We start from the raw sequence: 15,655 nt of genomic DNA, 5'->3' as shown, positions 1-15,655 counted from the left end.
CCTGTAATGCCACAGAGTGAGAGAGAGAGAGAGAGAGCGAGAGAGACAGAGAGAGAGAGAGAGAGAGAGAGAGAGACTTAACTGCTGAAGTTGAAGCTTCCATTCATATGCAGAGCAGCTGAACAAGAACAAGCTGCTGTGTTTGTCATGTCATAACTCCATGGACGTACGTGCGCAGCCCACTGCGTCGCATGCAAACCGACTTTAAAGAGTGTAAACGGTGCTTCTATATACCACCAGCAGGGGCAGGAGCTACGCTAAATGTAAATATGCTGTAAGCTGCTGGTAAAGAACACGACTCTCCTCCTCACACACTGTACCCTGGCCGCTATTCCATGTGAATGCAGAAGGTTTTCAGCAATCTGTATGCAAGGACCATGGACACTGCAGGCAACGTTCCGGAAAACCGGCCCTCCTCTGTCACTCCGAGCACGCGGGATGGGCCGTCACCGCCTTGTGTCCCGTCGCCCACGAGCGGTAATGAGCCTCTCCTCCTGTAATCAATGGCCAACATCCTCAGCGCCGGGTCTCAGTCAAACGACAGACGCGTCTCTCCTGCTCCGTATCGATCACACGAGAGACTGACAGTAAAGGATGGGAAGGGGTTTAGGGTGGGGGCATTCGGGGGGGGGGGGGGGGGGGGGGGGGGGGCGTTGATGTGAGTGGAATGATGGCCTGGAAGGAAGAAGGGGGTCTCTAATACATGCCGAGTCCATCCGAAGGGCCATTTTGGTGAAGTCGAAAAGGAAAAAAACAAGACCAGGCGTCACTTGACTGAACTGCTAAAGAGACTCAAGGTTAAAATGTCATCCGTTTCATGTCTCGGGTAGCTTATGTGTTCAAAGGGGCCAAACAGATGTCCCAGTTGTAGTTTTTTTTTTTTCTCGCTCTCAGACATGATTTCTTCATAGGATCCATGTAATGCGGTTGTTCTTGTTTAATTCAGTTACCCCAATTTTACCTCAAGACAGAACTGGGTGATTAGGATACAAATGTGTTTTCAAAGCAGACATTTATAAACTCAAAGATCAGCCTTGAAAAAAAAAAAAAAAAAACGTTTCTGAACTTAAATTTGTGAAATGAAATACTGTCCAGCTGTGAACAGGTTTATGTAGGTGTCATACCCATTAGATGTCAGTGCTTTGTATATGCCGTGCTGGATGGTTGGCAACATGGACCGTTTCCGTAATCTCTCTTGTAACTGCGTGTACCAGTGTCACAGAAAGGTCAAGTGCTATGCTGACATTGTGATCTTTTGTCACGGAACCTTGCGCTTTTGGTGACAGAGGGGCTTTTTTTTTTTTTTTTTTTTAAATCTTGATTAGCCCTGTGTCACAAACAGGAAGTGTAAGTATATGCATTATGAAACTTCAGAGTCAGGTCAGCAGATAGACAGTCCAAAAGCCCCCCCCCCCCCCCCCCCCCCCCCCACAGATCATGACTGAACTTTTGTTAACAATCCACACAGCGGCTTTGGAAACTGCAGGAGCGGGTCATTCTAAATATGGAGGAAGGTGACTTTAGCGCCCTGTTATGACTCCGCTGGCCGAACTGAGTTAAGTCAGCACAGCGTTTACAGTATGTACGTGTGACCGCGTGTGTTACGTGAGCGGACGGGCAGCGATGTCGTCACTTGGCGTGTATAATGTTACCTTGTTTACTTGCCATGAGTTTCTATCTCGATTTAGAGGGGCTACGTTTGCAGAAAAAAAAAAAAAAAGAAGGTGCTAGCTTGATGACTGCGCCATCTGCGGAGACGGTTTCCTACCTTTTCAACACAGGGGGTACTGTAGGCTAAGTCTGGCGATGACCAGCAAAAGAGACTCTCAACACCTGCTGCGGAGCCTGTAATACGAGTGGGAAGAGAAAAGGCCAAAAACGCATCTCTTGGGGGAGGGAGATGGTTAGCGGCGGATTTGCCTTTGATGTTTTGGACTCTATCAACCAGACTTGCTTATCGCCTTGTTTTGCATCTACGTGTCACAACACGGTGTCTCAGGATCTTTGGCCCCATTATACTCTGCGAGGGATGACACAAGGCAACTCAGCGTCTTTAACGGTCTTTGATCCCTTGTTTGTTCAAAAAACGGAGATACCCTTAAAGTCCGTCTGAGAAACGACGCCTGCCTTTCGGTTTCATAACGCTGATCTCGTTTGAAACGCAACGCTGTGACCGGCACCGATGAATAATAAAAAGCTACAGTAAGTGTGCTGTAATCATCTGGGGGGGGGGGGAAGGATGAGAGGGCATTACTGACAGAGTGACATCAGCCCATGTTACCTCAGCTATCCCGTAACAACAGGGGCATTGTCATGCACGGACCAGCTAGCTACCCCCCCCCCTCACTGCAGCCCACCTCCCAACCCAGGTTCCTGCCTGCTCAAAGCGGACCGAGGCCTTCTCTTGACGTCACTTGTTTATCGTCTTCCAGGTCAGCCTCTCTCTCTCTCACACACGTGTTCTTATGTAATGTGTGAACCTTTTTTTTTTTTTTTTCTTCCTCGCTCTGTGATCCGTCACATAATCAGGCATGCGATTGTTTTGTGATTAGAGCTCTGATGTGGGTCTGATGTCACGCTATCGTTAGCGCTTATGGTGAGGACCAGAGGACAGAGTTGGTGGGGGCAACATCCAACGGCTCCTCTTCTACCGCTGCTGCTGCTGGACTGATGTAAACAAGTCAGGCTGGCGTGTGACACAGTTCCTACTGCGCAGTTTCTCCTCTCTCTCTCTCTCTCTCTCTCTCTCTCTCTCTCTCTCTCTCTCTCTCTCTCTCTCTCTCCCCCCCTCTCTCTCACCTCTCATCTCCACCGAGAATGTTCGGTTGTTTGCTTAGTGTGAGAGATCACCCCCTGGTGGTTAAAAAAAAACACACACACACAACAACATTAACTCACTACCACAAGGAACTTTTCAGCAATGGTAATATACAAGTTTGTAGTGGGATACGTGTTAACACTGTACGGTGGCTAGTTTAGTTTCATATTAAAATATTTACTAGATGTGAGTGTGTGATATGTTGACATACTTCTTTGAAAAGCGTCTTAAGTGCACATATCCACGATTTAAAAAATGCTTATCGTTTTCAGAAAAATGCTTTATCGTTTTCAGAAAAATGCTTTATCGTTTTCAGAAAAATGCTTTATCGTTTTCAGAAAAATGCTTTATCGTTTTCAGTTTTGAATAGCGCATGAATCCATGAAAAACATATAGTACACAAACCTGAGTGACTGAATCAGAGACGGTTGTTTTCAGTAAGAGCAGTGCGGTGTTCTGTTTCATGTTTAAGATCACAAAGATACCTGTTCTAATCTGTGCGCATGTAAAGTATGTAAGCCTCCCGGGCTTTTTGATCCCCTCTCTCTTTCTCTCTCTCTCTCTCTCTCTCTCTCTCTCTAGACACCCAGGGGCCTGGGCACTTGTTTTTCTACATTTCATTCCACAAGTCAAATGTAGAGACTGTTTGGTCTATGTGCAGAGCAAACCGCACAAATCAATTAACCCATGGTAACCTCCCCCCGAAATAGCGCAACAGTGAGAAAACAGATTGATTGTCTGATTTTGCCGATCAAATGCCCGTTGACGTTTTTTTCTCCAGGCTCAATTTTTTTTTTTTTTTCCGTGAGAACACATTGACCCAACAGATCAAGAGTCTTCCCACAGAGAATTTTCCTAAAAAAAACACAGCAACAACAACAACAACAACAGCAACAAAGGGTTACACCCCTGCCTTTTTTTTCTTTTTTTTTTCAAAAGATGTGTAACTTTAGACTCGGTTAAGTTCTAAATTGGTGAAAAGCAGAATGTAGGTCATGATCTGCTTGGCCTCGATCCAAAGGAACGTTTATGTAACTCTATGCAGAACATGTATGCACTCTGTGTGAACTTACGAACACAATGTACCTTACTGTGCTGTAGGAACGGAGATGGGCGCAAAAGACAGAACCTTCCTGACCTTTACTGACCGTCTTTAAATCGAACTGTTTTTAGACCTACATCGTGTTTTTGGCAATATTCTGCTGACTTGAAACATATGTTATGAGAACAGGTGGTTTTCATTTTTACACTACAGAGAGTTTGTTATTGCTTGTATCAGGAATGTATACAGGTATATTCATGTAACTAAGCCTAGGGGGAGAATGTGTGCCTTGGGTGTATGTGTGTGTGTGTGTGTGTGTGTGTGTGTGTATACTGTATATAGGCTAAGAAGTCAATATTCCAAGGCTATGAACATTTTAAACTGTTGTACATTTAAGAGTGGAACAAACAATTGTCATTGTTAGTGACTGTCCCAGCATGTTTAGTTGTGAAAATGTTTGCATTATATTGTTTTCTGTTATGGTTTCAAGAATATGGCTCATCCTTGCAATAAAAAAAGAACATGGTGTCACTAATGCATTTACAAATACAGTATAAGAGTGGGTCTATTCACTTTACTATCCACTTAGCCTCCAGCTGGATGTGCTTGTCTAGAACCAGTTTTCTCTGAAAACTGTTGAATGAAAAATTCAACCTGATCTCGCTATCGACTGAGATCCACGTCATTTCGCTGTATTGTAGCTAAAATTGTGCGCAGAGGTATAATTTTCCTATGACCTGATGGAGTCGAGGGATTTTTATATTTTCTTTTTGCCACCGGGAAGCACTCTAGGTACATTTCTGCGCCGCTGTGTTTCCAGGGGAATGTTTTTGCTGTTGGTTTCCGTCACTAACAAAGCAGTAGTTCTCCGACTACTGACTTGGTTCTTTACAAAACTAATGGATAAATATTCTCAAAGCGGAATGTAACCACGTTTGAATACCATATCAGGTATGGCTTTCCGGCATGAAATCTCTTAAAACAATCCCTTTCCGAACTACACGATTTATTTTCTTACGACTGAAACGTAATTAAACTGACTGGGTGCGATGTTCTCTTCATCGCACAAAACAATTTATTATTATGCCCAAAATATTTTGGAATATCACATAGATAAAACAAACAAACAAACAAACAAAAGTAGCTATCATCCATTTAGAGGCTTGAACGAACCGTATATCTGCTATTGATATGTTAAATAGAAGGGTGAAGACAAATTTGACTTAAAGTGTGTGGACATGTCAAGACATGAATCTCCGTGGGAGAGGCCTTTTATAGCAGTGCCTCTTGTTTTTATTATAAAGCACTTGTCCTGACATTAGGATCATATTTATCTCCATATTTACTCCTTTGAAATCTTATTCAGCTGATGATTTGGGGGAATATGTTTCTAAAAGAAAAATAATTAGTCATGAACTCGTTTTGTTGTTGTTTATCTTGTTTTTGTCGTCTGTTTTTAAAGGCACCATTAGTCACAATGGACGGAAATTCTAAAAATGACACCACACCACAGACCACCGTTGCTGCCCAAGTTCCGTTTCATGATTTGTGTATGGTTCTGGAGAAGATCCAGAAAGCCAAACTCCGACCAGACAAAGCGAAATGCCTCAGAGATTTCACAGACTCTTGGAGAAAATTCCATACAGCGCTTCATAAAGACAACCCTAAGACTACAGACTCATTTTACCCAGCCATGCGCCTTATTGTTCCACCATATGAAAGGGAAAGGATGGCATATGGAATAAAAGAGAGTATGTTAGCTAAGCTCTACATCGATGCCTTGGGTCTCCCCAAAAATGGTCCTGAAGCAAATAAACTTCTAAACTACAGAACTCCCACTACACCCCAAGGGGAAGCAGGAGACTTTGCCCTTATGGCATACTTTGTTGTTAAAAAACGATGCACAGACCAGAGTAGTTTAACCATCAAAGACGTCAATGACTTTTTGGATTCGGTAGCCAGAAACAACGCCAGTAAGCAGAAGGATCATGTGAAGAAAGACCTCTTGAATGTGATCACGCACAGTTCGGCTGTGGAGCAGAAGTGGCTCATTCGTATGATCCTGAAGGATATGAAGTTAGGTGTAAGCAAAGACACTGTGCTTCAGGTGTTCCATCCAGATGCTGCAGAACTCTACACTGTCACCACCGACCTGGAAAAGGTTTGCAGACAGCTGCATGACCCCTCTGTTTCCCTCAATGAGGTGTCCATTGGACTCTTTTCAGCTTTCAAACCCATGTTGGCTGCTGGTGCCAAGATCATGCAGGTGGAGAAACAGATGGGGAACCAGTTCTTCTACATCGAGACTAAACTGGATGGTGAACGAATTCAGCTTCACAAGGATGGCGATGTGTATAAGTACTACTCACGCAACTCCTATGATTACACACAGCAGTTTGGGGGTTCACCACTAGAGGGCTCCCTCACCCCATACATTCACAATGTCTTTAAACCTCATGTAGTGAACTGTATCTTGGATGGTGAGATGATGGCCTTTAACCCTGACACTGAGACTTTCATGCAGAAAGGTAGCAGGTTTGACATCAAGAGGTTGATGGACGACTCAGAGCTGCAGACATGCTTCTGTGTGTTTGATGTTTTGTTGGTTAATAACCAGAAGCTTGGGAACCAGCCTCTAAAGAAGCGATATGAAACCATACAAACTATCTTCACACCCGTTAAAGGAAGGATACAGCTGGTGCCTAAAGCGGAAGCGAGAACAACGCAGGATGTGGTGAATGCTCTCAATGAAGCCATTGACAATCGAGAAGAAGGGATCATGGTTAAAGACCCTATGGGTATCTACAAACCAGATAAACGAGGAGAGGGTTGGCTGAAGATTAAGCCGGAGTATGTGGATGGTTTGATGGATGAACTGGACCTGTTAATAGTGGGTGGTTACTGGGGGAAAGGCAGGCGCGGCGGAATGATGTCTCATTTCCTCTGCGCGGTGGCGGAAACTCCGGGTCCCGGACAGAAGCCCGCCGTGTTCCACACCGTCTGCCGTATTGGGTCCGGCTACACCATGAAAGAGCTTTACGATCTGGGGTTGAAGCTGGCCAAGCACTGGAAGGTGTACCGCAAGAATGACCCGCCGGCGGCCATCCTGTGCGGCACAGAGAAACCGGAGGTGTACATCGAGCCGCGCAACTCGGTCATCATCCAGGTCAAAGCGGCGGAAATAGTATCGAGCGATATGTACAAGACAAACTGCACTTTGCGTTTTCCGAGGATCGAGAGGATCAGGGAGGACAAAGAATGGTACCAATGCATGACCCTGGACGAGTTGAATCAGTTCCGGGGTAAGGCCTCTGGAAAGCTGGCTTCCAGACATTTTGATATCCAGCAGGAGCAGCCGGACAAGAAGAAACGTAAGCTGATGGCGAAGCCCAAGAAGACGGTCGGCATCGTCGACCACTTCAAGTCGCAGGATCTGTCTGCCATCGCCAAGGAGACAAACATATTTGAGGACGTGGAGTTCTGCGTGATGAACGGAAACGACCGGTGCTCCAAGGCGGAGCTGGAAAAAGGCGTAGCCCGCTTGGGTGGCATCGTGGTACAGAACCCCGGAAAGGACACGTACTGTGTAATCGCCGGGGTGGAGAACACAAGAGTGAGGAACCTCATCAAGTCTGACCAGCATGACGTGGTGTGGGCCACCTGGCTGCTGGAGTGCCTTGAGAAGATGGAGTTTGTTCCCTGGCAGCCACGGCACATGATCCACATGTCGCCCTCAACTCGAGATCACTTCGCCAAAGAGTATGACCAATATGGCGATAGCTACTGTGTGGACACCGAGGAGCAGCATTTGAAGGAGATTTTTGGACGAATGGCCAACGTTGAAGCAGAAGTACCTTCTCTGGCACAGATTGAAGCCAGATATGCTTGGGACGATCTGCCCACCAGCATGTTTAGACCCTACAGGGCGTACTTCGATCGGTTTGCCAACGTTGAGTCCCCAGACACCGTCGTCCGAGGGACGTGTTTGGACACTCGAGCGCTAGAGTTCCGCTTTCACGGCGGTACCGTGGTGGACAAGGTGGAGGAAGGGATCTCTCATGTTATAGTTGAGAACGAAACGAGAATACTGGACTTGAGGTTTCTCAGGCGACTCTTTACCAAAAAGTTTAAAATAGTTCGAGAGTCATGGGTGACGGACTCGATCAGTGCGGGACATTTGGAGAATGACAGTGAATACCTTGTGTGATGGGGCAGGACACTGAATGAAATAGCTTGACACTGGAGGATCAGGCGTTTTACGTGTGATCTTTTAAAGACAGACAGATTTTATCTTCATAATGCACTGAAGCTTTTTTTAAAAACATAATCATTGAATTCATAAGTTGTATAGTGAATGGAATAAAATGACTTGGTTTTAATCGTTTTAGATAACTGCAGCATACATGTAATGGAAACTGGGCTTTGTTTAAAGCACAGTGACCCTGGGTTTTTTGTCTGTGTTGGACGTCCTCATGTTGACAAACAATCTAATCGATCTAATCTGATCTAATTCTCAATGATAATAAAAGGTGCCACGGAGAGAGGAACATTTCGAAATCTATGAAGTGCTTTTAGATAGTATTTAAAATGAGTTTTTAATGCTTAAGGTACTGTATTGTACCAATATTGTAGTGCCTTGTATTTGAGTGGATGTACATTTGAAATAAAGATGGGAAGATTGAAACTGACTGGACTGTTTGAGTGATGCACTGGATTTGGTTTTCGGAAGCACCCTTGAAGACTTAGTCTGAGGTCACTCAATACAACGAACGCTGTCTAAGCATTTTTTTTTCTAGTGCATTAACTAATGTTGCACTGAAGCATTTTGTCCAAACCCATTTGTATTGACAACCATACAAGCTTTAATTTGAACCTCTTCTCAACCATATAAAATCCACAAGTTGTGTGCAGCAGTTTATTTTTATGTTTATTATTTTTTAAGCTTTTTACATGGCTAGGAAATACTGTGTTGTCACTGATAAAGAGAGCAGAACAGTTATCTGAAAATTGAGGTTTCAAAGGTAAGGACTGCTTATATGATGATAAGGAGAGCAGAGTCCTGCTGAATGTACATTAAATGACACAGAGTGACTATGGCAAAAGTGCCCCCTTTCTAGGAAAGCCCTAATTCAATTTCTCTTACAGAGAATATAGAACATTCACATGCGCATTTCCATTCAAGGACGTTGATAACAGCAAGAATGTAAACCACTCTTGGGCAAAACAAGATGTAAAAGGAATTTGCAGGACTGATGTGCTGCGGTACATCCGGATTTTCAAACCTTGCTCATGTATGTGAGCTGTCTAAGTCTCTGGCAGACACTGGAAATGGAAGGTAATGGCAGTTCGGAGCCACCGTTAATGCTGTAACTCTCTCTCTCTCTCTCTCACACACACACACACACATACACACACACACACACACAAGCACTCATGTTCTTATGGGACTGGATGTGCAGCTCCTAACAGTGTTGATCCTGGGGGCAGATGAGGGAATAGCACTGTGTGAAGAGGGCTCGTGATGGTGCCATGGGTTTTGGACAGCCAAGCGGAAGATTCATCCGTCACACAGGAGAACGACGGGATTCTTCCTAGCGCCGAGTCCCCGCGAATGCTCCCCGGAGGGGGGTTGTGCGCCTCTGGCTAAGAGGTTCCTGTCTGGAAAAGGTCAGGGACGTATCATGGGACCGAGTCTACCTGCAATGTCCTTTCACGGCACTCTTTTTGTTACTGCAGCTGAATCAGACAGAGTGAGTGCTATGGCCTCACATCTACAGCGTTGTTCGTTGTACTGCTTGCAAACACTAGAGGGCAGTATCAGCTGTGTTTGGATCAGTGCCACATAGTTTGTCATGCTACAATAAGCAGTTTGTAGATGGTTTAAAAGAATAAAAAAGTTATGGCATGAAAATGTCAGGCAAACCAGCGATCATAACACTAATTCGCTATACACAGACATTTGAAAAATGAAAAAAAATAAAATGCATCCCTTTAAAAAAAAGTGACGTGACAATAACTGTGCGCTGGAGTGTGGAGAAAGAGATGTTTTATCGCCTATGTTTGGTCACTGCAAGCTAATTTCACAGAGCAGTCAAAAGTCTCATCGGTTAACGTCCGTAATTGGTCATATCTACTGAGCAGAGCGGAGAGAAGAGAGGTTCCAACGCTCCGGGCATGCCAGGAATAAATCGCTCGGAAACGGCTGCGTGTCTCTGACAGAAATGAGGTACCCCCTGTGGGGCGCCAGAAGACGTTTACTAATAAAGGGTGAATTTGCCTTGCAAATTAGCACATGCCTTCACTCCAGGGGAGTCTTTACCTTACAACTTCAGTCCAGTAGCCACTGTTTCAAAAAAAAAGAATCTACATCCATCCTTTGAAATCCATTGATGTCAAAAATAAAAACGTCTCGACATCCGCCCCAAACTGTCCCTTCTGCCCCCCCTCCCCCCGCCCCCCCTCATAAAAAGACCATTTAAAATATTTGAATTCTTTTCCTTATCCTTCTGGGCTGATCTCAGGTGGGTCGAAGCAGGTTATTGGAGCATGAAGAATGAAGCTGTAGCTTTTGAACCTTTTCCAGAAAGTCCATTTAGAGTATGACTTGCCGAAGAAGAGAGAGACCTGGGTGAGAGACACTGTGCCATTTGTGTCAGGTGGAATAAGATGAACCACACTGCCAAATATACTTCACAATGAACCATGAGGACATTTTACATCAGTTAAAAAGAAAGAAAGAAAGAAACACAGTGTGTTTCAATTTATTCATACTCATATGACAGTTAAGATTCCTAGGTTTGTGATAAGTTGACAATTATTAACTTTGTTTACATATGTTATGCAATGTCCTGTCATTAAACCTTTCTAAAATGTCCTCTCCCTGTTCATTTGGGAGGGGGGGGGGGGGTTTGCTGCATAAATACAAGCCAAGAGTTTATACTAGATACAAATTACCCTCTGTTTCTGCTTATCTTGTCAATATTCTTTCCAATTTCTCTGAACGAAACAGGTTCCCCTTTGAGAGTGTTAACATATTGCACAATTGGTGCAGTGCTTCTCAAATCATTTGTGAAGTCTCTCTGGCAAACTCTAACAAGAAAGAAGAAAATGGCTTTTCCTAAGCCCTGTACACCGTTGAGAAAATAATTGTTTTTAACCCACCTTACTTCAGCGGCTCTGGAGACTAGATAGAGTTTGTACCAGAAGAAGAGGCCTATGCAAGCCATACTTCCTCAGAGAAACGTATGAAAACTCAGGAGGTCACAGCAATTTAGTGGCTTCATGCTGAATAGCATTTTGCGCAAGAAGAACTCTGGTATGCATATGTATATATCTATTTACACAGGGAACCTTTTGTCATCTTGCAGTTTGCTATTGAAACTGCTGGAGTGAAATTTGGTTTTTGAGATTATTCGAATTTTTTTTTACTTCTTCTGTTGAATGTGATATGTGTGCGAGTGAGTGTGTGTGTGTGTGTGTGTGTGTGTGTGTGTGTGTGTGTGTGTGTGTGCGTGCATGTGCATGTGTGTGTGCTTGTGCCTTTCAGGCCCCACTGAATATGATAAATATATGCACATCACTACATATGCATTGCTTCATGGTATTTATGATCTACAAGGTGTTTTCCTGTCAGAAAACCAGAGATATTTTTTATATGAAACTAAATGAGTTGGCCCCTGTGCCCTGTGTGTCTGAGTGTGCATGTATATCACTAATATCCGCCTAGCAGCTTGAATTAGCTGTATACCTCCCTAGTACTGTGCAGATGCATGCGTATTTCCTTTTACAACATGAACTCTGTCAGTCAACAGTGGCTTACCTCACAAACATACATATGTGTGTATGTGAGACAGAAAGAGAGAGAGAGAGAGAGAGAGAGAGAGAGAGAGAGAGGGAGGCATGAATTGCTTCCCCCATTATCCTCCATTTCTAATCTCCCCAGAAGGAAATAGCGGTCAATTCCATAACCAGATGTATAGATCTGTAATAGCTTGTTGAAACCAGTCCGTTGGACCCATTACTTTTGTTTTCTCCCCAAGAAATGCATTCATTAACATTATAGAAAAGGTATACGCGCCGACTGATGAGGCATTTTTAAGCTATTTTAACACGCAAACCTTAGTGAAACAGATGGTGGAGCTGTTTATGTTTGTACCACTCATAAACATGCCTGGAGCCACCATAGGTGTTTCCTTTTCCAGAGTAACTTCTGGAGACATAGTAGAGACACAGCGAATGGTTGGACCATTAGAAGTCCTCTGCTCTCCTTGTACCTGATCTCATTACACGAGATTAATTATAGCACGTGATGGCAATGAATGATTTATCTTAATTTACTATGACTTATCTTGGGTATCGTCATGACAGCATGGTTTCACATCACATCCTCTCTGAAAGTGCCCTGCTCCCTCATTTAAAAAAAATGAGTCATCATTTGGTTATGAATGGGGCCTTTGACCGTGCGGGGATTAGTTTTGTTTGCACACTGTTATTGCATTGGTTGGCTGTAGTAAGACTCTAAGACTCCGTGGAAAAAAAAAGTCTTGTGAAGAGATTGACTGAGACTCCTGGTTAGATGTGACTCATGACTAATGTGATTTTTTTTTCTTTTTTTTTTTCGGATTGATTTCCCTTCTACTGAGGAATTCCTCAAAGAGGACAAGGCTAAATGATCAAATGTATTATTATTATGGATCATGGATCATCTTTGACCTTCTTCCAAATGTTGTTTTGTAGGTGATAGAGTACTTTTTAAATGTCCTAAGAAAAAAAAAAACGTGAAATGAGGCTTTTTACGGAGCGAATGACGTCACACTTAAGAATTCGTTGATTCTAAAAGAGATTAGAAATGTGCAGTTTGAGATGTTGTTGACACATTTAATACTTAGAAGTTTTTCCAAAGTTGTAAATAGAAATTGAATTGTGATTTTTTTTTACTTGAATTTTCTTTCACCACTCAATCTTTTCTTTTAAAACAGTTTTACCGAGAGGACTTGATTAAACTCATATCATCTCTCATGGCGACGTCTGGCATTGCATCACCTGTAACCGTTCCTCAGTTTTCAAATCTTCGGCGCTGCTTGTTTCCGAGACAGGATTTCATTGCGAGAATTTGTGACGTATTTCTTTGGCTCTGTTTTGTTTATTTGATTGGCCTTTTAATGGAAGCTCCAAATCAAAACCACCATGGCATTCATACAGAGAAAGCTCCTCCCGTCGTCACATTGATTTTCTTCGCTGTTTACTTATTTTGTTCTGTGGCTCTTTCCCGGTAGGACAGAACAGCGGGGCAGGTGGTGAGGCCATGTGTTCTCCGCCCCCCCATGTAGATTCCTCCACTCAGACACTCTGAGAAAATGATGGACAGCCTCTACAGCTTCCCGCTTCAGTAGCACACAGTATCAGGGACGGCTAATTGTGAAGAACAGACACTGGACCAACTGCCAGTTCTTTGAGAGTGTCGACAGGGCGAGATACTTACATGAGTAACAGTTGTCTGTGTCCCGAGTAAAGAGTATCATGTCACTATGGATATTATAAATATCTCAGTTGGGACTCATTCATAGATCATTTGTCGCTGTGTGTGTGTGTGTGTGTGTGTGTGTATGTAGACACATACACATGCGCACACACACACACACACTAACAGAGCTATATGAATGATGTATAAATGATGCCCAATATATATAAATATATATAATGCTCAATACATATTACTAAAAATACATTTGTGAGATCTTGCTATTCTGAAAGGATACACAAGAATATACAACCTGGCACAATTCACGCGCACAAAAACACAAATATATAAATATACTTAAAGGTTATGATACAAAGTGTGAGTTTATAGACATTATGTCTAAACACGTCTTACTGAAAATTCAGTCGACTCACTGGGTTTTACATAACCGCCGAATAACCATCTAAACACATAAAAAAACCGAAACAATCAATAAATAAAAGCACAGCTGTCAGAAACCTTTTTCCTCACCCACTACAACAACATGGAACTTGCAGTGTAGCGGTTTTGCATACAACATGACATGTGAGCAGGTTGAGCAGTAGTGGGGGCTGATTTGCTATTGAAATGAGCAGAGCCGTGTTGAATGCGGAGATGCATTTGGAGTGTTGGATGATGAATTCAACATCTTCCCTCATCGCTCACCTCCCTGTCCGATTATTATTCTCTCCCTCTCTGATAAAGGCCGACAGAAAGGCCAGGGTCTCCCTCTTTGGTAATGGGGGAGAGTAAAGGCAGAAGACCCCCTTATTTGAATTCCTCAGTCGTGTGCCATATGGTCAGATACAAAATCAGCCCGGAAATACATTTGGGCTTTCAGGAGAAATCTAGGCAGAGCTGCTCTCTCTCTCTCTCTCTTTCTCCCTCTCTCTTTCTCTCTCCCCCATCAATCTCTCTCTCTCTCTCTCTCTTTTCCGCTCCTACACTTTACTCTATGATGTAATCTCATTTGCAGCACTCTACAGAAGCACAGGAAACTGAAGAAAAAAAAATCACGATTTCAGTTCCTTGGGTAGCAAACAGATCACATTCAAAGCGAGCCAGTACGGGTTCAGCACCACGGATAGCACCCGTCAGTTTCTCATTACGCTGTGCCTTCAAAAGCAGAACATCAGATGTCTAAGTTCTCTTACTGACCCTAACCTCTGCAAACAAAACCATGTCGACCTCAGATCAGCCCTTCTATCTTATAGCCCGGCCGTCGTGCGTTATATTTAGCAAAGGTCTAATAAAATATAGGCATCGCCATTTATTTATTTAGCTTGACCAATTCAGCCTAGAATTTTACCAGGTAAGACGTCATAGGGCATCATAACCTTGATGTGAAGTGTCTTGTATAAAGGCACAGAGCCACCAAGCTCAAGCTTCTAAAACTACAGGACCGTTAACGTTGGGCCGCCACCGAGCTGACAACACAATGTATTTGTGAAAATCTGGAGGATATTGACTAAAACTGACTAAACGTGTCGAGTCCTCCTCACAATACTGACCCTACCCGTGATCCTTTTTTTTTCTTCTTCTTCTTCACTTTAACAAACACTCATCTGTGAAGATGCAAATAGAAGAAAGAAAAAGTGGAGTACAGCATCCCCCTGCTGATGTGTTTTAGTTCTACTTATTTACAGCACTAGCACCAATTAAGAACAGTTAGAAGGACACATTTGCATAGATTCCAGAAGGACAAGGAATTAACAGTGACTTTATTAAAAAGAAAAAACAAAAAAAAACAAACACAAAAGGTTGGCATCGGAGAACACATATGCTGTTGATTACCCACCTCTTATGTGTCAAACTCCAGGTCAACGCATGCTGTCTTTGTTTCCCTCCGTGTGTGTGCACAGTGTGTGTGTGTGTGTGTGTGTGTGTGTTCGTTCATGTGGTGGACCTGACAGGTTCACACTCTGCCATATGGCGGTTCGCTATGAGACAAAATCGAAAAACAGAGTCTCTCACTCCATGGTGCTGCGCTAAAACCTGTCCAGGGCTTCATCTGCCCTTTGGCCACAAAATCACACAAAACAGCCCTGACTGGTGAGTGGAATAATGAGAAAAGAGAGAGAGAGAAAGTAGTATAAGTCAACACATGAACAGAAACTAATTAGCGCTTTCCTACAGCAATTTAATAGTGATAACGATGATACCGATGACCTTTGTGTTAGTTTAGCCTCATTTGCTGCCGCTGTTAAGGATTTTAAATCAATGGAGTGCTCGCAAAAGGTCAACACATTTCCACTTCGGAAGTCTTGTTATTTTATGACGGCTCAATGTACGTTCG

The 15,655-nt window shown here is 43.4% G+C and overlaps 1 protein-coding gene across 1 annotated transcript; it reads left to right on the top strand.

Moving 5' to 3' along the window:
- Positions 1–5,419: 5,419 nt before the first annotated feature.
- Positions 5,420–8,067, top strand: lig4 (ligase IV, DNA, ATP-dependent). The gene has a single exon (XM_030780695.1). It carries the CDS (start codon positions 5,554–5,556, stop codon positions 8,065–8,067), a length of 2,514 nt encoding a protein of 837 aa, XP_030636555.1. The 5' UTR covers positions 5,420–5,553.
- The last annotated feature ends 7,588 nt before the right edge of the window (positions 8,068–15,655 follow it).

Source organism: Chanos chanos, chromosome 7, assembly GCF_902362185.1.
Source record: "Chanos chanos chromosome 7, fChaCha1.1, whole genome shotgun sequence".
Lineage (NCBI taxonomy): Eukaryota > Metazoa > Chordata > Actinopteri > Gonorynchiformes > Chanidae > Chanos > Chanos chanos.
Note: the sequence above shows the minus strand (reverse complement) of the source record. Positions and strands in the feature narration are given on the sequence as shown.

Coding starts and splice junctions, on each gene's coding strand:
- lig4 (XM_030780695.1), top strand. CDS start 5,554: ATGCGCCTTATTGTTCCACCATATGAAAGGGAAAGGATGGCATATGGA.